General features: G+C 56.9%; 1 protein-coding gene across 9 annotated transcripts in view; it reads left to right on the top strand.

Moving 5' to 3' along the window:
• SHISAL1 (shisa like 1) overlaps positions 1-25,768 on the top strand; it is a 79,145-nt gene that overhangs the window by 14,150 nt on the left and 39,227 nt on the right. For 6 of the 9 annotated variants that reach the window (XM_081591762.1, XM_081591763.1, XM_081591756.1 and 3 more), the window contains 2 exons: positions 15,378-15,473; positions 19,160-19,373. In XM_081591762.1, coding sequence (XP_081447888.1) covers positions 15,410-15,473; positions 19,160-19,373 — 278 coding nt within the window. In that variant the 5' untranslated portion in view covers positions 15,378-15,409. Of the gene's footprint in view, positions 1-10,870; positions 11,891-12,211; positions 12,405-15,377; positions 15,474-19,159; positions 19,374-25,768 lie in introns of those variants that run through there. The other 3 variants (XM_081591761.1, XM_081591757.1, XM_081591764.1) reach the window with 3 other exon arrangements.

The raw sequence follows: 25,768 nt of genomic DNA, 5'->3' as shown, positions 1-25,768 counted from the left end.
CCCCCTCCCCCCCGTCTGGTGGCTGATCAGTCTTCTGGGGATGGGATGGCTGAGGAGTTGAGTTTGGGGTGCAACACACGTAGGGTGCTGGTGGGGGGGTCCCAGGAGTGGAGATGAGCAGGAAGCCACTGTCAGTCCAGGTCAGGGCCCAGGAGAGCTGGTAGGAGTGAGCAAGTGTTAGCAAGCGATAGGGAGGGTGGCCTAAAGCCACCTCCTGCCACCTTTGGAAGTGTCCTCTTTTATCTCCGCACTCAGCCATTGCCACCAGAGAGCCCTCCTGGTGTGCAGTCTCCCAGGGGAGACCCTGCTTGGCTCACTGAAGACCAGTGTGGCTGGCCAGGCTGGTGACCTGGTGACCTCCCAGGCCAGTGGGGGCAGCCGAGCTTTCGAGCGGGGGCTCTGGGCCTGGCCTGGCTCTGGGCAGCTGGCTGCAGGGTCACCTCCAGCTCCGCTCAGCAGCTTTGGTGCCAGTTTACAGAGTGGGCTGGAGGCTCGTTAACCCCCAGAAGTAGAGCCACTTCAGGGGAGACGCGTGGATGGGGGGCCCTTCCAGGCCGGGCTGGGTGGGGGAGCCAGCTCCGCACCACCCCTGTGGTCGCTGCTGCGGCCCTATTTGCATAATTTTGAAGTTGATTGGCCTGAAGGCAACTTTGCTTAATCACAGCTGACAAGTCTCTGGTTGCAACAGCAGCTGCTTCCAATTAGCCGTGTTGGTGCCGTGGTTTGTTAGACTCACCCAGCAGCCCCTCTCCCAGCTCCCCACCTCCCAGCCCCTTTTATCAGGCCCAGAAGGAACCCGGGGGGGCCTGTAGCTGCCTGGGGAACGTGCCTCTTAGTCCCTCTGTGTGGACAGGCCAGGATGCAGCCGTGCGGCCCTGCCAGCTCCCGGGAGATGCTGCCACACTGGGCTGTGACTGTGCTTTGGGTACTGAGGCTCCAATGCGGGGGTGTGAAAACTGGGATGCCTGGTTTTGTTAATAAAGTTTTATTGGCACACAGACCCCGCCGTGCAGCCCGTATTGTCTAGGGATGCTTTCTTGCTCTGATGGCAGCGTTGAGTCATTGTGATGAGACCTACTGACCCACAAACCCCTTAATATCTATAGTCTGGCCCTTCACAGAAAAATTTCCCCTTCTCTGACCCAGCCCAGAGGTTCTCATACCTGAGCATGCGTCAGAATCCCTCGGAAAGCTGGTAAAATACAAATTCCTTGTCCCCACCCTGGTTCTAGTCCAACAGGTCCCAGGGGGCCACAGCCAGCGTTTCTAACCTAGCTCCCAGGCCCACACTCCAGGCCGCACTGGTCCAGCCACCTCGAGGGTCCCTCAGGGCAGTTTCCACCCAGCTCATCCCTCTGTGAACACCACCCTCACTAGACAGAGGAGGAAACCAAGGGTCCGAGGGGTCCCTGCTTCTGCGCGGTCCTGAGCTGATACACTCTGGCTCTTCCCCACCACCTGCTATGCCTTTGACCCAGACACCTCTCCCCAGATACAGCATACCCCAGGGTACCCCAGGCCCCCAGCTGGGTCACCTGGCTTGGTCAGTTCCCTATCTGGGTTCTACACTGGGGTCTGCCATTAGTAGCACTAACTCCTCAGCAAGTGAGAATGTCAGTCTTCCTTGGGATAGGGGCGCGTGCTCACAGGAAATCAGGCCGTCAAGGGCACCCCGTGGGGGCTCGGCTGCCGCCCCTCCCCCGACGCCTGCACTAGATTCCCAGCATCCGATTGGTGTCATCTCCCCGCCGGGGCAGAGACCCTGCTGCCACCCCCCGAATCACCTGCTGTCACTCTGCGGATGATCGAGGGTGCCTCACACCCAGCACCCTCTTCACACATCACCTTCCCGTGGCCTGGGAGCGGTGGGAAGGCACAGGACACCCACTTACAGAGGCTGGGCGACCTGTCCGAGAAGGCAGAGGAGGTGGCGGTGGAGTTCTCTGCCCGGGTTACATCACATGCGCCCACCTGGTTTGGGGGCACATTGCTGAGCTTAGGAGGCTCGGTCGTGACCAGTGTCACCAGTTTACGGACGGGGAGGCCGAGTTACCTAGATTCGTGACCAGGAAATTCCTGAAGGGGCGGAGTATCTGGGACTCCCCCGGGAGGAGGCGGCAATCACACAGAGACAGATCCTTACGGGAATCGGAACATCCCGGCAGCAGGGATAAACATCCTTGACCCCGCCAGCCAGCATGACGGCCGGAACAGGAGCCCCACGTCCCCTGGGGCCACCCCCATCACCCCCGCTCCCCTCTGTGCCCCTGTCTCAGTTGTAGGCATTCTTCAACAGCACATTTTCCATAGTCCTTTCGGACAGTGCAGGGTGTGACCTGGGGATGGAAGTTCCTCCCTCGGCCCAGGGTTGCTAGAACGCCCCGTGACGTTTGCTGTGGCTGCGGTTCGTTTGAGCGGCTGCAGGACGTTCGGTGTTTGGACATCCTGCAATCCTTCTCCCGTCCCTCCAGCTGGACTATCTCCAGAGTTTCCATCCCATACACAGGGCGGCCGAGAAGGTTCTTGCACCTCGCGCCCGCGGCCAGCAGGGCCTTCGCTGAGCCCGGGGTGGGGGGCGTTAGTACTGCTCATCACAGGGTCTCCGAGGACTCGCCGTGCGCAAGAGGCTGCCCTGAGCTTGCTGTGGGGTCCTGCTCCCTCCAGGGACCCCCCACCAGCCCTCCAGGCAGACCGATGTGTGCTGTGATTACAGCCTCTTTTAAAGAGGAGCAAATGTGTTCCTCCTGTGTGGGGTCAGCACCCAGGGTAAATGCCATGATGCCGCCATACTTTCATACGATGATGTATGTGCCCAGCATCTGGCTGAGGCAGCCCAGCTCAGAGAGGTGAAGGCACTGGCCCAGAGTCACACAGCCAAGCAGCGGCAGAGCCCAGGGGCGGATCCCTTCCTTCTGGTTCTCTGCTGCTGTGCTCAGCCTCAGGCCAGAGGCAGGGGAAGCCGTGTTCCCAGGGTGACTGCTACCCCCAAACCAGTCCTGTGTTTACTGCACTGAACGGACCCTCTCTCCCGTGTGTCTTGGTCTCTCTGCCTCCTCTCTTACCCGTCCTCACTGCCGGATGCTCTGGTATGAGTTGTGGGAGCAACTAGCACACAGCTAGTTGGGAGACCAGCTAGCTGGGTGACCCAGGGCGAGTTACTTAAGCTCTCTGTGCCTCGGTTTCCTCATCTATAAACTGAGGGTAAACTCAACACCTCCAGGCTGGCTCGGGCACTTCTCCTGGGCTCCCTCAGTCCCCTGGCTTTGTCCTCACAGCACCAGTCACCCTGGGCTGCCACTGTCCACCTGGATGGTGACTAGATGAGGGACACCCAGGCCCGTCTGGACCCGGCGCTCTGTCTGCCGTAAGCAGAGCACCTGTGACTTCAGGGGACAAGAAAGGTTTATCTCTGGCCCTGCTCGGGACAGCAGGGTCCCGCGATGGGTGGGAGGGAGAGGGAACCGGCCTCTGTTGTGGCCTGGCTTTAAAGGCCACTGTGGCACTGGTCACAACAGAAATGCCAGCTACAGACGGGGCAGTGGGACAAGACACAAAGTGTTCTGGGTGTGGAGATGGTGCCCGGAGCAGGGGAGACCTGGCTGTAGAGGCCCACGGGCCCTTCAACTAGGTCTAGATGGTTACATGATGTATTTTTAACAGCAGCCGATGCAGGCAGCCCTCCCTGGCTGAGAGGGCTCCTGCTGCCAGCTGGGGATGTACTGGGGGTTTGGTATGTGTGGAAGGGGGCAGCTGGGAAGCCAGCCCAGCTGTGGAGTCAGGTGGACATACCCCCCTCCCCCGGCTCTGCGTGTCTGGAGAGCAGAGCACAGAGCACAGTAGGCTGAATGCATTCACCAATGCATCTCGCCAGGGCAGTGCCCGGCATGGAGGACAGCTCCAGAAGTGACATCACTGGCCAGCATCTGGCCAAGACCTTGACAGTCTCTCTCATCGTGTGATATGTTAGCCCAGATGCGCCTCTGTAGCCCCAGCTCAGCTGCTTCCGAGCCGTGAGACCTCATGAAAAACGGCTTCAGTTTGCTAACCTGTGAAATGGGACTCTTTGTGGGGTGTTGTGAAGACAGAAAGGCGGGGATACCTGAGCCTGGCCCCGGAGACAGTCCCCGGGTGGCGCCCCCGGCCCCGGGCCTGAGCTGGGCCCCCGCCACTAATGCAGGGCCAAGGCTCTCTCCAGCTGCCCGGTCTCCTCCCACCCCAGAAGGACCAGCTGAGCTCCCATCCACACAGGCTGGCAGCCATGCTTCTTGGCCTGAACAAGGCCCGACCGAGTTGCTCTCATTTATTGGGGTGTAGGCTTGATCATGGTTGGGAGTCTGGAAGGCCAGGGCTGTGAGGGACAGGGTTCCTGGGTGTCCCCAGATCCACGCCGTGCATAGGTACGACTTCCTTTGGAGCAAACCCCTCTGAGCCCAGCCAGGAGCCAGGGTCCCCACCCTGGACAAGCACCTCGCCTGGGGGAAGAGCCGGGCCAGGCTGTGGAGTGACGCTCAGTCCCAGAAGGACATGAGGGGCCCCAGCGGAGGCTGTGTGGGGCAGGTTAGGGGCAGGGGGAGAGCAGGCTCTGGGCAGAGAGGCTGGGCGCTCCACGTGGGGTGCACAGAAGCTGGTCCCAGACCACCAGCTTGGGTTCTGGGTCCTCTGCCTGCAGGCTGTGTGACCTCAGGCAAGTTTCAGACCATCTCTGTGTTTTGGTGTCTTTGTGTCAAGAGCTTAGCTCAGCGGGCGGGGGAATAGAGGGTCAAATGCTCAGAGGGGCTGGTGCTTTGTGGACCAGTGAGGAAGCCGGGATGGGAGGGAATTCAGAGTGGGGGAAGAAGCATGAGACTCCAACCTAGGGCAGCTCCAGCCCCCTCCCCCAACCCCCTATCCCCCCTTTAAGCTCCTCCCCAAAGCCAGATGCCTTTGGGGCCCAGCCCTGGTGACCCAGTGCCCTTTCTCACCTGTCCTTGGCTCTCCTGATGGTCTCTTCCTGTGCACGCGCCCGCCTGGCCAGCCTGGCATGGCCAGGCAAAGGACGTGGTTAGGCAGACCTCAGGGCCGTGGTTGGCCGCCCCGGCGTGTGAGCGTGGGCGGGCACCTGCCTGCCTCCCCTCACCCATCAGGTTCAGGCCTGAGGCTGGAGCCATCCTGGCCGCAGTAGGTGCTCAAACGGCTCGGCCCCCCCGCCCACTCTGCTTTACTAGTCTTCACCTCTGCTTCCCTCCCCTTCCTCACCTGAAAGGGCCAAACCCCTGGTTTATGACCCTTGGGGGCGGCCCCGAAGAGGCCCATCAGCACCTACTGTGTGCCAGGAGTGCTCACAGGGCCCTGCCTCCTGCTCCCACTACAGCTGCCCCCTCCCTGAGCCCGGTCCCACCCTTTGGCAGTTGCACATGCCCAGCTCCCTGCTGGCATGTTCCCTCCCCAGGCCCACCTCACCTGGTCCAGACGAGCCTGCTGGCCTCTCCGATCTTGTGTTCCCTGGGGACACCCTCAACCCAGACCAGGTCAGGGCCCGCCTCTGTGCTCAGGGGCCCTGAGTCACTGCACATGGGAATTTGGTTGGCTCCGTGGGGGACGGGACGGGTCTGTTCAGCCCGCCAGCGTGTCTGCGATCCCTAGCTCAGTGCTGCTGGATGGATGCCTCTATCACCTCCTTGGCCGCTCCCAACAGCCCTTCAAGGGGGGCATATTATCCCCACTTATAGACGAGAAACTGAGGCTGTGCTTTGACTTCTGTTCTCTGGTGAAGAAGGGTCCCTGGGGCCAGAGCCCCCTCCCCCAGAGGGAGCTGGAAAGGGGCCCCCAGGGTGGGGAGGGAAATCGGGGCACCCTCTGACAGTCTGCGCGTCTGTCTTTCCTCTCCCTGGCCTGACACTTTTAAGTGATTCATTCTTCATGTGATATTTTTGTGTTTCTCCAGTGGGGGAAAAAAATACTGCTGGGATTTCCAGGAGTTGGTTGTTTTTTATCTCCATGGTGTAGCCAAATAACTCAAGAGAACAGATAGAGGCAGAGGGCTTCCTGAGGTCTCAGCTAAGCTCTCCCCTTAACTGGGGGGAGCAATGTGCCTTTGGCCATGGCCCCAAGCAGGAAGCAGAGCATCCAGGCTTCCAGTGGGACTCAGGTTTCCAGCCCAGCCTCAGCTGCATGCCCTCGGGTAGATCGCTCCCCTCCCTGGGCCTCGGTTTCCACGCCTGTGAAATGGGAGAGCAGCAGGGCCCACCTCAAACATTCAAAGAAGGGACCTGCCTGGGGGGACCTGGTGAGAGCCCAAGAAGGGTGGATGGAAACTAGCCAGGTTTAGAACCTGACCCCAGAGCCTAGTTGGTGGGGGTGGGGAGGATGCCCTTCCTGGGATCAACTAGAATGTTCTCTTGAGGGAGGGATTTGGCGAGCAGGTGGTTTCCAAGTTGCCGGTGACCTGCACACTGTCCCATGGTCACTCCCACGCCGACACCCCACAGGGCATCTTGCAGAGCTCACTGCTCCCCTCCTGAGTTGACCCGACACTGGCCATGTAGATCAAGCACTATCAAGCCTGCCTGATATGGGGACGGTGGGTGGGGTCAGGGGATGTAGATCCAGGACTCTTCGCTGTCCCACCTGGGCTCCCTGAGACTCTGGAGTTGGGTTCTTGGCTTGGGTGCGTGGCCTCCACCCAAGGCTGACCCCCGAGGTCACTCCTGGTGTCGGCAGTGAAAGTTGCCATCCTGTCTCAGCGAGAGGTCATGCTCAGGCCCCTGACTTCATCTTACCTGTTCCCATGGGAATGCGCTCTTTGCAATAGAGCCAACCTGGCATTCAGGTCCATGAGTGTTGACAGAGTTCCTGCTCTTTGGGCAGCAAACATGTATTCAGCACCTACTGTGTTCAAAGGCTCCTCTGTGGGGGGTAGAGAGGCACAGAACTCACCCCCCCCCCCCAAGGAGCTTGTGCCCCACAGAGAAGCAATTAACAAGCAGCGAGGCGGAAGGAAGTCATGCACGTGTGATCAGTTGCCCAGTCGTGTCCGGCTCTTTGCGACCGCATAGTCTGTAGCCCTCCAGGCTCCTCTGTCTGTGGGATTTTCCAGGCAAGAAGTACCTTGGAATCGGTTGCCATTTCCTCCTCCAGGGGATCTTCCCAACTCAGGGATTGGACCCGCGTCTCCTGCGTTGGCAGATGGATTCTTTACCACTGCGCCACCTGGGAAGCTGGAAGGAAATCAGTGCTAACTAAGGGCACTAGTCTTGAAAGAAAGAGTTCAAACATAATTTCCTTTGCTCGAGGGCACACAGCAACCTCTCAGGTACCTAAACCATCAACTTTAGAAAGAACGGTAGTCACCACCAGATAAGAGCCGTTTTCGGAGCAGTTGCTAACTTCCTAGATGTGCTGGGTTCCCTGCTAGCAGTTCTGGTGCTTTCTGTCTTTCTCAGTACCCCAGCAAGGGGCAGGGTCATGGCTCCCATCTTACAGATGAGGAAGCCCAGAAGACTCAGCTACTTAGCGGCAGGACTCAGATTCTAGGCCAGAGGAGACCAACTCCAAAACCTGTGCCGTCTCCCCCCCGGCACCCACTGTGAGCCCCCTGCTTGGGGTCAGACAAATCTGAGTTCGAATTCCAGCCCTGACACCCTCCAATTCTAAGCTCTCTGAGCTCAATTTATTTGAAAAATGGAAATGATAATATCTGCATTCATTCAACCAGTCCAACAAGTGTTTATAAAGGGCTTACTTATGTGCCATTAATGGAGCATTTGCTAATTTACTAGACGTGCTGGGTGCCCTGCTAGCAATTCTGGTCCTTTCCATCTGCCTTCAGTGCTGGAGACCTGGGTTTGAACGCTGGGTCAGGAAGATTCTCTGGGAAAGGGGAAGACAACCCACTCTAGTATTCTTGCCTGGAGAATCCCATGGACAGAGGAGCCTGGAGGGCTATAGCCAGTGGGGTCACAAAGAGTCAGACATGGTTGAGCGACTAGCTTGTGCCGCCAGTCCTGGGTCCCAGCCCTTATCCAGTTTACAGTCTGCAGTCTAGGGGAGCAGACAGGCATAGCTCAGACAGAGCCACTGTACCCAGCACGCAACTATGAACTACCATCTGTGTGCGAAGGAGAGGTGGACAGGCTGTGAGCGCACACAGCAGGGTTCCCCACCTCGTGCCTGGGTTGGGGGGACACCTCTTGGAGGACACAGGCTCTGGGGGATTCATCTGAATCTGCCAGGTGAGGGGTGGGCACAGGATGTGGTGGGGGCTGTGGTGAAGGGGTTGCAAGGTGGCCAGTGTGGCTGGAGGGTGGGCCTCCTGGCCAGGGAGGGGTCAGGACCCTGGCAGGAATCTGGCCTTCACCCCAGTGCTGTGGGAGGCGCTTGGAAGGTTTTTTGTGTTTGTGTATGGGTGTGCACGTGTGTGTGTGTGTTTTTTTTATTCGGCTGTGCTGGGTCTTAGTTGCAGCATGTAGAATCTAGTTCCCTGACCAGGGATCCAACCCCGGCCCCTGCATTGGGAGTGAGTGAAAGTTGCTCAGTCGTGTCTGACTCTTGGCGACCTCATGGACTATACAGATCATGGAATTCTCTGGGCCAGAATGCTGGAGTGGGTAGCCTTTCCCTTCTCCAGGGGATCTTGCCAACCCAGGGATCGAACCCAGGTCTCCCGCATTGTAGGTAGATTCTTTATCAGCTGAGCCACCAGGGAAGGTGGAGTCTTAACCACTGGACCCCCAGGGAAGTCCCCCCTTGGAAGGTTCTAACCAGGGGTGGTACGATCAGATTTGCGTTTTGAAAGGCAGCTCTCTGGCTTTGAGGGGAGGGTGCGTTTCAGGCACAGGGGTGCCAGGAAGCCCCGTGTGCTTGACTGATTCACGGAGAGGGTGCAGGCCATCGAGGTGGGAGCAGCGTGGCCCTCAGGGCCAGTGTGAGGTTGAGAAGATGGGGAAAGGGACCCACCACAGCCTGTGGCCGTGACTGCTGGCCATGTAGCCCGGAGTCCGGCTGCATGTCCCTGCTGCCGGGCCCATGTCCGTCCTGCTTCCTGGCTTCCCGCCCGCCCACCGCTCCCTCCACAGGCCCCCGGGGTCAGGAGGATACGCTCTGATCTTGCTTCACACCGGCGTCTATTCCTGGACTTCACGTTTGGACTGAGATTTCATAACCTTGAAGGGGGCGTTGTCCTTAACACAAAGGTTCACAAACTCAGGGTTATGGAAGGGCCTGGACACGTGAGGACTTGCTGGGGGGTAAACTCACCGCCGATGCTGTGTGCGCCGGTCCCCAGTGTGTGGGGGTCGTGGCAGGAAGGGGTGCACACCTGTGCCCATGTGTGCAGTTGCAGATACGTGTGTGCACACGTGTGCTGCCTGGAGTGTGACACACCCACCTGCCCATGGGGACCGGGCACAGGAGCAGAGTGCGGGCTTTGAATCCTGGTTCTGCCCCGCCCGCCCCTCCATCCGCACCCCAGGGAGGGCAGGGGAACAGCCTCAGGGTGTCAACATGTAAGTGAGCTCGTCAGAGTCCTCGCCTCCTGGCCCAGGGTGGGCGCCCAGCTGCTGTCTCCAGGGTTAGTTCCGATCCCTGTCTTGTGGGCACCTGGTCTGCCCTCAGGACTGTTCATGAGGCCCCAGAGGGCTCTGCCGTTGTTTCGTTATTAATTCACAGAGTTCATACTACTATTAATAAGAAGAACACCCGGGCTTAGTTACTAACTCACCAGAGATCACTCGCTTCCTGACTGTCCCCCACGGTCCTCGTAACTCACCAGGGATCACTCACTTCCTGACTGTCCCCCACAGTCCCCATGTCATCCTGTGGCAGCCAGACCTGGTCCTTCTTGTCTGTGGCTGAACCCCACCCCTACCCAGACCTGAGTTTGGCCCCTAGCAGAGGCCTGTTCACTGATGGGCGTGCAAAAGAGGACCCATTCCCTGGACAGTAGGGGTTGAGAGGGTGAGCCGCCAAGGTGGCTTCCTGGACCAAGTGGCATTTGAGCCGGGCCTTGTGGTAGGCCCGATGTGGACATCTGAATTGGGGGAAGGGATGCCCAGGGAAGGGCCAGCCTGAGCAGAGGGCCTGACTTCTGTGCTCTGCCACCTGTGCCCGGCGCCCAGGAGGCTGGCATGGGACCTGTCCTCGCCCTGCAGAGCTGCAGCCCTGCAGGGATGGGTCAAGGTGGGACGTGTTTGGGTGACAGGTGTGTAACTAGTCACGGGCCCTTCTTCATTCTCGATGCTGTGAAATAAATACAGGGCACAGGTGGCCGGGTCTGAAGAGGCCAGGCGCCCCCTCGGCAAGGGGTCTGGGTGCTCCACCCCACCGCCTGCTGCTTGTTTTTTTCCAACCAGTTTGCTCTCAAGTCAGGACACAAACAAAGCAGGCAGCATGCTCTCAACTGTGCCGCTGGAGCCCACCCAGGGGAGTGAGAGAGTTAGAGGGAGGGAAACTTCACCGAGAGATGGGCACCCCCTGCTGAACCTCGAAAGCTGGTTCCAGGCTGCCCAGCTGCAGGAGAGCGGAAGGGTGTCCCCAGCATGGGGAACATGTGCAAAGGCCCAGAGGAGAGGCAGCTCCTGGAGGGCTGTACCTTGGGGAGCAGAGAGCAAGAGGCGGCAGCAAGGGCCAGACCACCCAGGCCCCGGGGCGTGGATTTGAACCCGAGGAGGTGGGCGGGATGTTGGATGGGTGCTTCGGGAAGCTGGCCCTGGGCCCACAGGACCTGGCCTGGTGCGCGAGGCTGGGGCAGAGGCAGCTGGCGGCCGGCGAGGAGCGGCGCTCCCCACGGACACTACTGAACTCCAAGCCCGGTTTCCAAGCCCTCGGATGCGTCACGTCGTTCAATCATCCCAAGGACTCAGTGAATTAGCTACTATTTTTATCCTCCTTTTAGGGCCAAGGAGACTTGTCCCAGAACACACAGGGTGTGGTTACAAAAGGTGGAGCCAGGCAGTGTGGCCCCAGTTCAAGGCCCGCCCTCCGAGGCCCGCTGCCCTTGACCCGGTCCAGGCAAGAACTGATGCCCTTGGCCACACCTAGGGAAGCTCGTGGAAGGCTGAGCAGAAGTCTGGGAGAAGCTGGGAGAGGGTGAGGAATCTCTAGGTGTTGGGTCAGTGGCCGCCAGGCATACGGTGTCCTCGGGGTGGGGGTCTGGGGCAGCGGGCCCTGCCCAGCGCCCCTCCCCCCCGCTGCCCCGTCCCCAGCCCTGCCTGGCCTGGCTGACTCGAGAACCGATCTGTTGTTGTTGCCGGTGGGGTTTAATTCATCTTCACCGGCTCTGTTTCTCTTCACATGCCCTCCTTCCTTTCCACTCAGGCCTTGCCAAATTCGGTGTTTAAAAATACTCCTCGGATCTGGGAACAGCAGTCCCTGGCTGACCCGAGGAGCGGACACAGAGATGCGTGCCTGACGCGTGCTTCTGGGGGCCGTCTGCTTGGGGAGTCCCACTCATCCAGAACGTTCTCCCTGCGATGGGAGATTTTACTGTCGGCCACCAGCTCCCACGGTGGGCAGTTCACCGGTTCTCAGAGGAATAGAACCCAGGACGATCAATTAGGGCTTCTCTCGTAGCTCAGTCAGTAAAGAATCTGCCTGCAGTGTAGGAGACCCGAGTTCAATCCCTGGGTCCAGAAGATCCCCTGGAGAAGGGATAGACTACCCACTCCAGTACTCTTGCCTGGGAAATCCCATGGACAGAGGAGCCTGGCGGGCTACAGTCCATGGGGTCGCAAGAGTTGGACACGACTGAGTGACTAAACCACCATGATAAATTGAATTTGTCTGTAGTAGATGTGACTTCCGGGGGCTGGGGGGCTCCGGAGGCCCTGGAAACTCCTAAGTGCCTGGAGGGACTGCGTGCTTGGAAACCGGGCTTGCTTCCTGGCGGAGCCACTGGGCGGCTGTGTGACCACAGGCAAGTCACTTCACCTCTCTGAGCCTTGGTGTCCTTTACCGGATGGGAGTTTGATAGCTGCTTCATTGGGCTGTCAGGGATCATTTGAGAAAACATGGTGAAAAGCCAGCATACAGCACCCATGGAGAAGCCGGCTGGTCTGAGCCAGACCCAGGACGCAGCCCCAGAAGCAGGGCCGGCCCAGTGGGGCGGGAGGGGCAGTGCTCAGTCCTTCAGTCCAACTCCTGCCTCTGCTGGGGGGACTGCCCCCAAATGTCACCAGTGGGGGGGTCCCAGGGGGTGGCACCTCACAGTGTGACATGCCCAGGTCCCCCTCTGCAGGCTCCGGGGAGGGGCCGAGGTGACTGTGGGTGCTGTGGACGGCGTGGCCTCTGGGCTGGCCCTCTCGCGGGAACGCCACGGGGCTGGCATCCATGGAGTTTCCGAAGCCGCTCTGTTCCAGCCCGGCCGGGAACAGAGACGCTGGCTGGCTTCGAGCTCTGCTGCCTCGAGTCATTACAAATGGAATTTTTATGTAAGTTCCCAGTGACTCTCTGCGGGGTTTTCTTTCCACCGCTAATTCAGCCTTTGTTACTGGCACCTGAGCTGCTTGAGGGGGGCCTGGGGACGTGGGCAGTCCCCACCCCAACCCTTGTCCCACCAGCAGGGCCGTGGCGTCCGTCACCCGTTGACTCATCTTCAGGCGGCCATGTGGGGGGACGTGGGGGGGATTGGAGGCATGAATTGGGGGGGCTGAGCAGATCACAGGCGGGCTCCACTGGACGGGGGATGGACGCGGCAGGCACAGTACATCCCCGTGGTGGGGACACCTGTTGCTTCAGTGTCCCCAAGAAGCCAAGAGCTGGAGTCAGCCAGGTGGGGGCTCTCACCCGGGCTATGTGACCCCCGGCTGCCAAGCCCTGACCCAGGACTTTCACGGTCTGATAGAACAGGGCGTGAGGACCAGTCCCATAAGGTAGAGCTGGTGGGCGTCCTCACTCAGCAGACCCTGAGTCCCTAGAACCCAGCCCAGGCCTTGACCCAGAGAGGGGGATGCTGAGAGAATACAAAAATGAATCATTGAATTAACACATTAATGACAGACGGGATGGAATATGATAAGCCTCAGTGGAGGGACAATCTTCTTCCAGCTGATGGAATTCAAGGCAGGCTTCCTGGAGGAGGTGGCATTAGACCAGCTTCTAAGGCAGTGCAGGATTTGGACTCACAAGTAAGAGAGGAGGGCGCCCCAGGTGTGAGTGATAGCCCCCCTCCATACACGCAGGGCTTTGTAAGAAGTAGGAGCAGCAGGGGGGAGGGCTGGGCCTGTGGTGGAGGCTGACCCCCACCCTAGCATTTGTTCAGTGAACCCACCAGCTCTCAGATTGCAGCCCTGGCTCAAAAAGTGGGTGGCCCCACCCTACAGGGGCCAGAGGAGCCCAGAGTCTGGAGGCCTGTCTTGGTCCTCAGGGAACCCTCAGCTTTCTCATCTGCAGAATGGGGGCTTGGGATCTGTCACTCCCCACCCCCTCACAGGACCTTTTCCAGGGTGGATCCTTAGGTCTCCCCAGTATGAAATCCTTTCCTAAGCACTTTTAAATGCTTTAATCTCCTTCATCCTCCCAGGAGTGCCCTGAAGGAGGCGGGAGGAGGCCCAGACTCAGAGCAATTAAGAAGCTGTAAGCCCGTGGGAGCAGGGCTGCCCATGGTGGTGGGGGAGGGGGAGCAGAGAGGCCTGGGTGGAGGGGTGGGCGGGGGCCCTCCCCAGGGGCTGGCACCAACGTCACCGTGAGTAAGCACCGGGTGAAGGCATTCCGGCTGCGTCTCAGGGCCCTGCCACCCTCTTTTCCTATTCTGGCTCACCACACTTCAGAGCCGCCCTGACATGCTGGTGCCTCCCTGCCGCCCCTGCTGCAGGTGAGCTGCCCAGGGAGGGGCCACAGGGCTGGGGCAGGGACCTGCCCAGGAGCGCCCTGTGTTTGGTGGTGAGTCTGACCCCCTCTCCTGGTCCGACGCTTCCAGCCTCTGAGTTGCCCCTCACCTGCCAGTAGGTTCCTGCCACCACTGAGGATTCAGAGCTGCATTGGACCCATGCTGGGGTCCCCGAGCTCTCCCTAATCGGGAGAACTGTGAGGGCAGAGGATGACATACAGGACTTCGCTTGGCCCAGAGCCTGGCATATAGTAGGTGCTCAGCAAATTCATCCCCAGCCACGTGCAGCTACAACCCCATTGGAGCTCTAGCAGTCCACGCCGACTACACAGGGGACGCTTGGGCCTCCTCCCCAGCTTGAGCTCTCAAACCCCTGTGGAGCAGGGGTGATGATAGTCAGGGAACCTGTCCCTCAGGTTTATCCTGAGGCCTCAACAACCTGATGTAAAGTAGCCACAGGGGGCCAAGGCCCTGCCTTAGGGGGCTTGCAGGTACCCACCCCTCCCACATCCTTCCCTGGCTCCTTGCTGCTCCCACCTCAGGGCCTTTGCACCTGCTGCCCCCTCGGTCTGCAACACTTCCTCCACCCTCACCACCCGCCTCCAGAACGCTGTCATCGTCCCAAACGGGACGGGAACTCTGTCCGCAAGGAACACTTCCTGTCTCTATGAACTTGACTCCTTTAGGGACCTCGGATGACTGGGACCATCCAGTATTTGTCTTTTTTGTGTCTGGTTTGTTTCACTGAGTGTAACATCCTCAAGGCTGACCCGTGTTGTCACCTGTGGTAGCGTTTCCTCCCTTTTGAAGGCTGAGTAATGTTCCACGGTAGCACATGCCACGTGGTGTTTACCCATCACCCATCGATGGGCGCTCAGGTTGTCCCTTCCTTTCACTACTGTGAACTGTGCTGCTGTGGACGTGGGTGGACACGTATCTGTCTGAGTCTCTGTTTTCGGTGTTGGGGTGTGACCCCAGGGGGCTCGTAGCCTTTGGACTCCTTGTCCGTTTGTCTGTGCCCTGTCACCTCTGCGCACTAGAATGCAAGCCAGGACAAGAGCAGCTTCTATGGCGTTCCATCTCGAGTGCGTTTGACTTGTTGCTGGGTCCCTAATGCCTGGAAGGTGCATGCTTGCGGTGTAGGGGGGTGGGGGTCAGGGCAGGGGCGGTGAAGGGAAGTCCCCATTAGGACACAGCAGGGAGACCTGGGTCCTGCCAGCCCCTTGCAGGTGCACAAGCTCACCTCTAGTCCCCTCGCTCACCCCCATTCTCATTCCCATGCCCACCACCCTCAGCCTGCTGGCTATTTCCACCACCTGAGCCATCCGTCCCCCTTTAATTAAGTCTGGTTTTGCCGTGAAAAGAAAGGGAGGTGACAGCTGACTGGTTGGGGAACTCATCCATCCCAGAAAGGAAATTGGATGACGGTGTTGCCACAGTCTGCATCCTGGCCCCTGCTCCCGGCACACTCGCGTCCACGCCCGTGCCTGCTGGCCCCGCCATGGGCAGCGGAGCCAGTGGTCCACTCCGCAGGCGGGATAGCCCGCAGCTGGCCTCTCCCGCTCTCGTTCTATAGGCAGCGCTCGACGGATCAATGCAAGCCAAACGATGACCAGTTGTGGCCAGCAGCCCTTGAACGTGCTCGCCGTCCTCTCGTTGTTGATTTCTGCAGGTAGGACCCCTGGGATGCTCGGCGGGAGGTGGGCGGAGGGGGCGGGGGTGGGCAGGGACAGGCAGGTTCCTTCTCGGGGTCACTGCTAGCCCAGCCAGAGTTATGGGTGCTGGCGGTAGTCACCCTCGTGAGGAGCTAACATTCGGCAAGGCCCCATGTGTGTTTGTCTCGGGGATCTCTGCTGGAAGTTTCTCGAGGATGCTGCGGGGGTATCGCTGGCTGCCATCAAGCCCTAAGAGAAGCTCTTATGTGCAGTGAGTTCTCTCCTGGCCCTGGCAAGTCAAAGTCAGGCAATGTCGTAGTCGCCCCATTGCGTAGAGGAGGAAGCTGAGGCTTGGAGGGGGAACTGGCCAGCCTGAGACGGCACAGCGGATGTAGGGGCTGGATTCCAACCCAGGCAGCATCATGCCAGGTCCCCGGCTCCCAGCACCCGACAGTCTCCGAGGTCTCCCCCTCCCCAGTCCCGGCAGGAGGGCTCTCACACGCCCCTTCACCAAGATGAACATAAACCGCGTCCTTCGGTTGCTTTAGGGTAAAGCTGGCCACCTGGAGAAGGGGCACCTGCCTCCTGCCGTCAGGGCTGGCCCTGCTCTCAGCAAGGCACCTGCTGGCTCTGTTTCTCCCTCTGTCTGTGTCCCTCTCTGTTTCTTGGTGTCTCCCTCTGTCCTGTCCCTCCCTGTGTCTCTGTCCCTCTCCCCCTCTCTCCTTGTCTCTCTCTTTCTCAGGCAGGCGTGCACGTAACCCCTCCTCGCCTCTTGCGACAGGGTTGTGGATGCCAGCCTGCAGCTTCAGGTCCCTTGCCCCTTTGCTGGCCATTGTGGCTCAGAAGGAGGCCATGAAGGGCCCCTGGGATGGCAGCGCCAAAGCCAGGCCAAGGCCAGGGGTCTGGGGGTGGCCACCGTGCACAGAACTCCTTCCCTGCAGCGGCTTTCCTGAGTGTTAGCTCTTCTTGTCTCTGGAGGAGAGGGACTCATCACCCATTTACAGATGAGGAAGCTGAGGCTCAGGCCAGGAAAGAGACCAGCCCCAGGCCATGCAGTCAGAGAGCACAGTCACCTGGCTGTTAAGTGATGGCCCTGCAAACCCTGAACTTTGCAAGTAGGGGGACTCATGGTCCCCTGTTGGTCCTCGAGATCCCAGTCCCCGAGAGAGTGGCTGTTCCCTTAGTGTTCCCTCTCTGCCTGGGCCCGTTTTCCTGGTGACTCAGGATGCACAAGCCTCCTAACCACTATCCCTCCGTCCTCGGGCCCCAGGGCCCTGCTGCGCCTGTGACTGAGGCCAGAAGCACGGTCCTTTATCGTCCATTCTGTTGCTTCCCCCCTCCCTGCTCTAAGCGGGCCCTATGTGCTGTTCACGGGTCCTCCTTGGGGCCCCCAGCCCCCGGGAGACCGCTGGTCTTCCATCACCAAGGACAAGGAGGCACAGAGAGTCCCTGATGGCTCAGGTGGTCCTGGGTGTTCCAGGGTTCCGACCAGTGTCCCAGCTCGGGGCCCAGGGCGCCTCGGGCTCCCTCACATTCTTCCTCAGGAGGCAGCAGTGGCCTTCTGGTCTCTGTCAGACGGTCAAAGCAGGTGGCACCGGCCCTCCAGGGTGGCCAGGGTGAGCCACTGGGGACTTGTGCGCATCCCCTTCTGGGCCAGGCCCCCCTCCCCACCTCCATGGCAGCACTTCCGGCTCCTCCAAAGCCCGGCTCAAAGGCCCCTCCCCAGCTCTGCCCCTTCCCTCCCTGGGTCCTGCAGCCACAGCCTCTCAGCTCAGCCTCAGGGCCCCAGCTGGTCTTCGCCCCATCGGGAGTTGCTGACACACCCAGCCCCCGTGAGCTGAGTGTGAGCTGATCCCCCGGAAGATAGAGCTTCTTCATTGACCAGGACAGGGCCCAGAGCAGTGGCTAGGATTCACTTCCTGCCTCCGCCCCTCGCTTCCTGCCTCTGGTAAGTTGTTCCTCCAGGCCAGTGGGTCCCAAACCAAGTCTCTTTGCATCCCCTGCAGGCCTTGCTAAGACTCAGACTGTGCCCCACCCACCCGCCCCAACTCCAGAGTTTCTGTCTCAGAATGCGGGGCTCCAGGCGCTGCATCTGTGACGAGTCCCTGGGGGATGAGGACATGGCAAGTCAGGGACTGTACGTCGAGACCGATGCGCTCAGCCTCAGTTTTCTCCTCTGTACCTGGGGACGCAGGAGATCAAGTGAGTGGGTGAATTCACCCAAGGCTTCCTTAGTGACCTCTGTGTCCTTAAGATGGACTTTTTTCTTTCCAAGGCTCAGAAGGGGTTCTGGAGAGCTCCCCTGACTTCTGAAAGGCTGGGACCCTTCTCTTGCAGTGGTCCCGCTTATCCCCACAGATTAAGGTGCTATACTTCTGGAAGGGGCCCAGAATTTCACAAGGCCACCCAAGCCAGCCTTGGCACCCCAGTACATGAGACCCGCCCACCCACCGACCAACACCACCCAGTTGGGATCCCCTCGCCAGCCCCAGGCACTGGGAGCTGTGTGGGCTGGAGTCTAATAACCTCTCAGCAGAGACAGAGCTCTCAACTAACTGAGGCGCTTCTGCAGAACCGGAGCCTTTGTGGTTGGAGAAATGTATTCAGCCTACGAAGCCCCTTTTGAGCGATACAAATTAGATACAGCAGTCCCTTTTATGAAGATACTAATTAAGCTGGAGACAGCGGGCTCCAGGTTTTTTTCCATTGTTATATTTGTTCAGGCTTTCACTCCTGTTTATCACCATTGGCACGACTAGTAAATACTGTCCTGGGCTTAGATGGCATTGCCAGTGGCTAAACACCGATCTCTGGCCTTGAGTCAGGGGAATGAGGGTCCGAGGCCAAGGAAGCTTTGTCACCAATTGTTGTTAGAGTTTTTGACGGTCTTTTATGTGTTGAAAGATGAAGAGGTAGAAATTGTGTTTAAATTCAATGGTCTAGGGAACTGAGTTATTTATGATAAGAGCTGGGGCCACCAAGGCAGTCCCTTGGGGGCTTCTGGTTCTAGGGCATCAGTTTAGTTGAAACTAAGACCCAAGGGGACGCCGCTTTCTCCACAAGCAGGACCTGGTTCTTGCACGCTTGTCGCTCACCACCCAGGCCAGCCTGGACTTGTTGGCAAGCCCACCACCAAGTCCGCCCAGTGAAGGAGGAGTGGAGAGGGTCCTGGACCTTGGATCCGGGCAGGCCTGGATCGGATTCCCGCTCCACCACCTCTAACTGGCTCAGACAGGTCACCGTAGGCCTCTGAGCCTCAGTTTCTCCCTCGGTAAAGTGGGATCCCAGACCTGCCTCTTAAGATGGCCAAGTGGATTAAATCCGATAGAACCGGTGAAGCACATAGTAGGTGCTCAGTTCGTGTTGATTCCTAATTGGATGCCTGCTGTATGCAAAACCCTTGGAGAGGATGCCCTTGAGGCTAAGATCAGCCCTGCCTGCAAGGAGCTCCTGGGCTGGGGAGCACAGTATAAGGGGGATGGTAGCCCAGGGGGGCCTAGGAGCTGTCAGGAGCCACAGCAGGCTTCCTGGAAGAGGGGAGGCTCACACTGGGCCACAGAGGCCTCCTGGCAAGGGAAGAGGCAGCAAGACCCTAAAACAGGCCAACCAGGCTCTGCCCACGATCCTCACGGACTGACGGGTGTCTTGGGCCAGCTGGGCCTGGTGAGGGACCCCCACCAAGCCTGGTGACTCTGTTTTCCAGTCTTGTCCGCGCATTTCCGGGTCTGTGAGCCGTACACGGACCACAAAGGCCGCTACCACTTCGGCTTCCACTGCCCCCGGCTCTCGGACAACAAAACCTTCATCCTCTGCTGTCACCATAACAACACAGTTTTCAAATACTGCTGCAACGAGACAGAGTTCCAGGCGGTGATGCAGGCGAACCTCACGGCCGGCTCCGAAGGCTACACGCACAAGTAAGTACCACGCTGGGGCCCCAGTCCTGCTGCCTTGGGCCCCAGTCAAGCCAGGGTGCTGCCAGAACACCCCAACCTCCCAGCCAGCTGTGGAGTAGTCAGTGTGAGGATGGGTGGACCTGGAAGGAGTGTATGCAAGTCTTCAGGTGACAGGTTTTCTGGGCTGTTCTGTCCTCTGGACTTTAGCCTTCTCATCTGAGAAATGGGCACATGACATGATACCTACCTCTCAGGGCTGATGGAAAAGTGAAATGAGGTCAAGAATGTGGAAGACTTTTAGTGCTTGGACCTGGAACCCATGGGACCCAAGTTCCTTTTTCATTCATTACTTGTTCAACAAATATTTGTTGACATTCCTGACTTAGAAATTAATCACATGCAGTCCCTTTCCCCAAGGTGATTAAAACACACAAGACCAGGGCCCTGATGGACGGGATCTGACTGTAGAGAGAGAGGAGGAGTTTGCTGGTAGAAAAGCAGTGAGAATATGCTAAGTAAAGGCACGTGGTATTAAGACAGTACCCACTTATTTATCTTATTATGAGTGAGCATATTGCACATTTTTAAGAGCCTCTGCCTTTTCCTGTTGAACTTTTGGCCTTTTTCCTATTTATTCATAGGAACTCTTTATATATGAAGGAAGTGGGATGCATTTCAAATATTTTCTCAGTGTGTCTTTGAGTTTGTGCTGCTTTTTTCTTCATGCTTAGTTTTTAATTATTATACAGTCAAATTGTACCCATATTTTTGTCTTTTATGTCTGGTGGGGTTTATACCATACTGAGAAAGGCTTTTCCTACTCTGAGATCATAAAAAAAAATCCCTTCATGTTTTCTTTTACTTCTTGTATGTTTATTTTCTTGCCTTCAGATCTTTGATATGTCAGGAATTTGTTTGGATGTAAGATTTCTTTTTTTTAATTTGCATGCAAGTAGTTTATGTAGATGTTTATTAGGAATCTAGCTTTACTTTTTTCCTAAATGGATAGACAGTTACCCCAATAGGAATTATTGAATTGTCTGTCTTTTCCTCACTGATGTGAAATGTCAACTTATTGTTTACTATAATATACTAAATGTGAGTGTCTGGGTAGATTGTGGTGGCTTTCATTGGTCTGTTTATGTTTGCTAGTACCTCATTGTGTTAACTACTGTTGCTTTTGATATATTTTAATGTCTTCTTAGTCTATTCCCCCAGATTTTTTTGCCATATAAACTTTATAATTAGCTTTTCTAGTCTCTCTGCCAAAAAAAAAATCTAGCTAGTATTTTTTGTAGAGATTGTGTTGGATTTATAGATTAATTCAAGGAGAATGGACTTTTCATGATGTTGAATATTCCTTTCCAAGAATACAGGGTGCCTTTCCATTTGTTCAGTTTTTCTTCCATAGTGTTTTAGAGTTTTCTTCATATAGATATTGTATGTATCTTTTCATTTATTTGTATTTATTTCTTTTCATGCTGCTATTTTATAATGAGGTGTTTTTTTCTACTGGTAGCTCAGCTGGTAAAGAATCTGCCTGCAATGCAGGAGAACTGAGTTCAGTCCCCCTGGAGAAGGGAACAGCTACCCACTCCAGTATTCTGACCTGGAGATTTCCAGGGACTGTATAGTCCATCGGGTTGCAAAGAGTCAGACACAACTGAGTGACTTTCACTTTCACTTTCTTCTACTAAATCTTCTAACCAACTGTTGTTTAAAGGCTAAAACCTAATGATTTCTAAATATAGTTTTTTTTACTCAGACACCTTACTGAAATTCCTTATATTTGTAATACTTTTTCAGTTGACTCTCTTACATGTCCAATTATGCTGTTTGCAAATAATGATGATTTCATCTCCTTCTTTCCAATTTTTGTGCCTCACTTCTTTTTCTTGTCCAATCATGTTGGCTAGTACCTCTAAAACCATCCTTAAAATTGTCAGTCAGTCTGATCTCCCTCCTGACTTTAATGGGGATGCTTCAGATATTTTCCCAGTAAGCCTGAGGATGATTCCTGGGGTAAATATACCTTTTCGTGGTAAGAAAAAATATCTACTTGCAAGGAGTGGGTTTGTTGAGCGACTACTGGGAGGATCAGTGTCACCCCTGGGAGTGGTGGTGGTGGGGAAGGTCTGAGCCTCGGTCTCTCTCTGACGTTGGGGCTTGGATGTTTTGCCACCACGCCATGCTCGCTTGGGGGAAGCTGCCTCTTCCCTCTGATCAGGCAGGAGATGCAAATTGCTTGACTATCATCTAAATCTCTCCTCCTCCCACCAAGGCCAGCTCCCCAGCCTGCCTTCCTCAGATGCATGGGTGCTTCCCTTGAATATCTTGCCATCTGCTCAGACCTTAGAATAATTCTGTGTGAAGTAGTTCAGCAAGCCTCTTCTGTCACGAGGGCTGGAATCAAGCCTGGAACTTGACCCAAGCCTTTTTATAAGACCAAAGACTCATTTCCTAAGCCAGGAAGGCGGTGCCAGGACTGAGGTTAGGACCCCAAAGTGTTGTAGTTGCCGGCTGAAAGCCAGACAGAAGACAGAGGCTTGGCAAGGTGGCCAGACTTCTCCAAGGCTCTGGCAACTGGTGTCTGGGATCCTCGTTTTGAAACCCACAGGTTTCTGTGATCTGCACATTCACACAGGATGCCCGCGGGACTCTCCACTGTCTCAGCACGGTGGGTCCCGGCTGCGGATAATAAAGTGTCGAACCACAAAACAAGGCCCTTCCCTGGGGGTGCATGGCCACATTGAGGAAGTTTAGCTTGGTTTTTATTCTGGAACCTCAGCAGGCATTTTTGGAGCAGGCAGCATGGGGCCGGCTCTGTGTCAACCTTCTGAAGTCACCTGGGAGCCCACCCTTAGTCCCCTTGACGTGGGGCTGTATGGCCCCAGGAAGGCGAGGCGTGGAGAGGCTGGATGACTTGCCTGATGGAGGCAGCCAGTGGGAGTGGAGCCTAGAGCCTACCTGGATCTAGAGATGCTTTAATAAATCCGAGACTTCTGTCGGTGGTGAGCCCAGAGCAGGGACCCCCTCCATGACCCCATGGACATGTGAGCCTCATCTTCCTTTCGGGGTCACTCTGTGCATTGTGAGACACTAGCCACCACTCACTAGAGGTGGGGAGCACCCCCTCCCCACTGATGGGCTGTGACCCCCAACCATGTCTCCTGACTGCCGAGCATGGGATGCAGGACTTTCCTGGCTGAGAGCACTGCTCTGGAGGAATGCCTCCTCGTCACTCTCCACTGAGCTTCCTGTCACCTCCCTTCCCACAGATGTGGAGAGAAGCTCAGAAGAGCTGGGCTGCACTCCTCAGCCACGATGTTCAGTGCTCCCGGGCCTCATGAGGGAGGCGTGGTGCTTGGTCTCCCGCATCCGAAAGTGTAGGAGAAGGTGGGAGTCACACGGTCCAGAGGAAGGAGCATTTCTGGGCAGAGTTCCCTGCAGCCTGAGTATGAAATGCCAGGGAAAGAGTGCAGAGAGGCAGCAGGGGCTGGCATGGTGTGCTGGGGGCCCCTGGGCTGGGGCAGAGGGGGCGGTGCTTGGGCTTCCTGTTGAGGGTGGTAAGGGGCCCTGAGGGCTTCAAGTTGGGTTTGTACTCATGGATGGTGCAGGGGCAAGGACCTAAGACATTGCAGAAGCCATGATGGTGACCTGGACAAGACAGGGGCCCCGCAGAGGGGAGGGGCCGGGGTCACCCAGTAGACAGCCAATGAGAGCTCAGATAAGAGGCCCTCGAGGGCCTCCTGCTTAGCTGTCTGAGCTGAGGGCCCTTGGGGAGAAGGCCTGAGCCCAGGGAGCTGGACCAGGGCCTCATGTCCAGCCAGAGCTTGTGTGAGAGAGGGGACAACTGGAAGATGGGCCAGTGGGAGTGGGAGGATAGGTCAGTGGTGAACGGGGTGGGACAGGCCTGCCTGGCCGAGAGGTCCTGAGTGCTCCAGGTGTGTGAGGGGAGCCAAGTAAAGTCCTCCTTTAGGACCGTCCTGCCCTTTGGGGCTCTGATCTCTCTGGGCAGGACACCTGTGTTGTCTTGTTAGTCCTCACAGCTACTCTGAGAGGAAGGAAAAAGGGGCTGGGCCAGGCTGGTCAGATCACCTGTTGCAGCCACAGTTGAGGCCGAGGGATGCTAGGGCCCTTGTTCTACCAGCGGACTTTGCCACCCCTGGGTGCAACTAGAAAGCCAGGGCTTGTCTGATGCTAGGGAGTGTGCCAGACCTCAGCCCAGAGGCTGGATGAAGGTTAATACCCATCTAGATGGGCCAGCGCAGCTGTGACCCCCATTAGGGCTTTATGGAGATGCAAGGGCTGCCTGACACTCTCCCGCCCCACCCAGTGAATCAGCCAGGAGGCGGGGCTGGTGGCAGGCAAAAGGAGAGTGCTTCTGATGACTTATTTATTTGTGTTTTTCTGGAGGAACAGAACGGTCTGTTTTGGTTCTGGCTGCCTGGCAGAAAGGCAGGCAGAGCGCAGGAAGCAACCTTGCCAAGCCCACCACCTCGGGGAGGTGCTACTTCTGGCCACTCGGGCAGCAGCCCTGGTGTTCAGGAGTGTGTGCACACCCTCCCATGCCAGGTTCTGGGCAGGACGCTAGCAGCAGTGACCACCCAGGGCCCTGAACAAGCAACAGCAGCATCTGTTCAGGGTGTGGGGTGGGACGGGGCATGTGGGGTCAGTGATCAGTGCTCTCTGAGGACAGAGGTCATCCCTCTGGCAGCAGATCATGGACTGGAGTCCTTGTGCAGTGCATGGGTGTTCCTTCACGAGGCAGATGGGCTTCTAGAGGTGGGAGCCTGGGACAGGAATTCTCAGAAGACAGCAGAGTCCTCAAGGCCTCACCGTGGGAAGTGATGGGTTTTCAGTTTTCCCTTGGCTGCAGTGAAACCTCTTTCCTCCTAAAGCTTTCCTTTCCCCAAATCCAGAGGTGCTCTAGCCACAGACACGATGGCCTCAGGAACATACCTCGTCCATCCTCACCCGGGACTTCCCATGGGTAGTGATGGGACCCCACCTGGCCTCAGCCGGCTGACATACCTGCTCCCGTCCAGGAAGGTATTCAGCAAGATTTCTCCATCAGAGAAGGCTTGGTTTATTGCTTGAGAAGCCCCAGAAGAATTTGAATCAGTAAATATCCCGATAGATACTGAAAAATTGGTATCTATGGTTTTGGCTGGCTTCTTATCTTGCTTCATAAAACAGCCTCTGTTTTATCTTCTGACCTTTATAACACACACATACAAACACACACACAGATACACACACGCTCAACAAAGGCCCCTGCATCTGGATGAAATTAATTTCCAGATCACATTTTTAAATTAAATTTAAAAAAAAACCCAGAATGCTCCCAGCCAGCCAACCATGGAGAGGCCAGGGAGCTGCCTGGGGACGTGTCCATGACCCAGGTTTCTCTGCCGGCTACCACCTCCAGGGTGGCCTCCCTTGCAGGTAAGAGGGAGTCAGCAAAGGTGGCACCTCCTTCCAGTGCCCCTCTCCTTTCTCTGAACTGGAGGGGGGCCGTGAAATCACACTGTCACCCCAACCCCCATGCCAGTTAGACTAAGCTGGCTACGGAGGCCTGTAGCCCAGCAGTGCCTGTGCTTGCCGTGACGATGACATGCTGAGATGCAGGATGCCCTTGCAGGGGAGGTTGGACCCTGTCCTCAGTTCCCGGTAAAGGGTGAGCCAGGATGCATGGGCCAAGCAGATGCGGGGAATTCCTGCCTGGACATCTGTCTTAGACTTGACCTTGGGATTTCCCCCCAGTTCAGCACACTCTGAGGTCACATGGCCCTGTGTCTAAATCCCAGCGCGGCTCCTCCCCAGCTGTGCAGCCTTTGGTGAGGACTTCGCCTCTCTGGGCCTCATTTCCTCATCTGTAAATTAGGGAGATCAACTCCTAACTCACAGTATTGTTGCAAAGATTCAGAAACACAGGGCATGGTGATTGCTAGTATTACTATCAACTACTAGAGAATATGAGCTTCCCAGGTGGCGCTAGTAGTAAAGAACCCGCCTGCCAGTGCACGAGATGCCGGAGACAAGGGTTCAAGCCCTGGATTGGGACGATCCCCTGGAGGAGAGCATGGCAACCTGGAGAATCCCATGGAGATGGGAGCCTGGCAGGCTCTAGTCAATAGGGTCATAAAGAGTCAGACACTACTGAAGTGACTTAGCACGCATGCACGCACTAGAGAATGTGCATACAGAAGGTAAAATCTAGTGAAGAGGTTATGAATATCAAGGCTGCCATTGTCACCAGCTTGCTTTGAGCACTCAATATGTGTTAGCTTAAGGAATGCCTGAAACAGCCACAGGCTGAGCGCTGGGCACACAAAGATAAGTTAGACACTGACCTCAGCCTCAAGGAGATCTGATCTCAAGATGCAGATAGTCCTACAAGACAGCAAAGACAG

The sequence above is a fragment of the Giraffa tippelskirchi genome, chromosome 4 (assembly GCF_054371585.1).
Source record: "Giraffa tippelskirchi isolate mGirTip1 chromosome 4, T2T-mGirTip1v1.2.pri, whole genome shotgun sequence".
Lineage (NCBI taxonomy): Eukaryota > Metazoa > Chordata > Mammalia > Artiodactyla > Giraffidae > Giraffa > Giraffa tippelskirchi.
The sequence above is the reverse complement of the archived record's forward strand: the minus strand, read 5'-3'. Positions and strand labels throughout refer to the sequence as shown.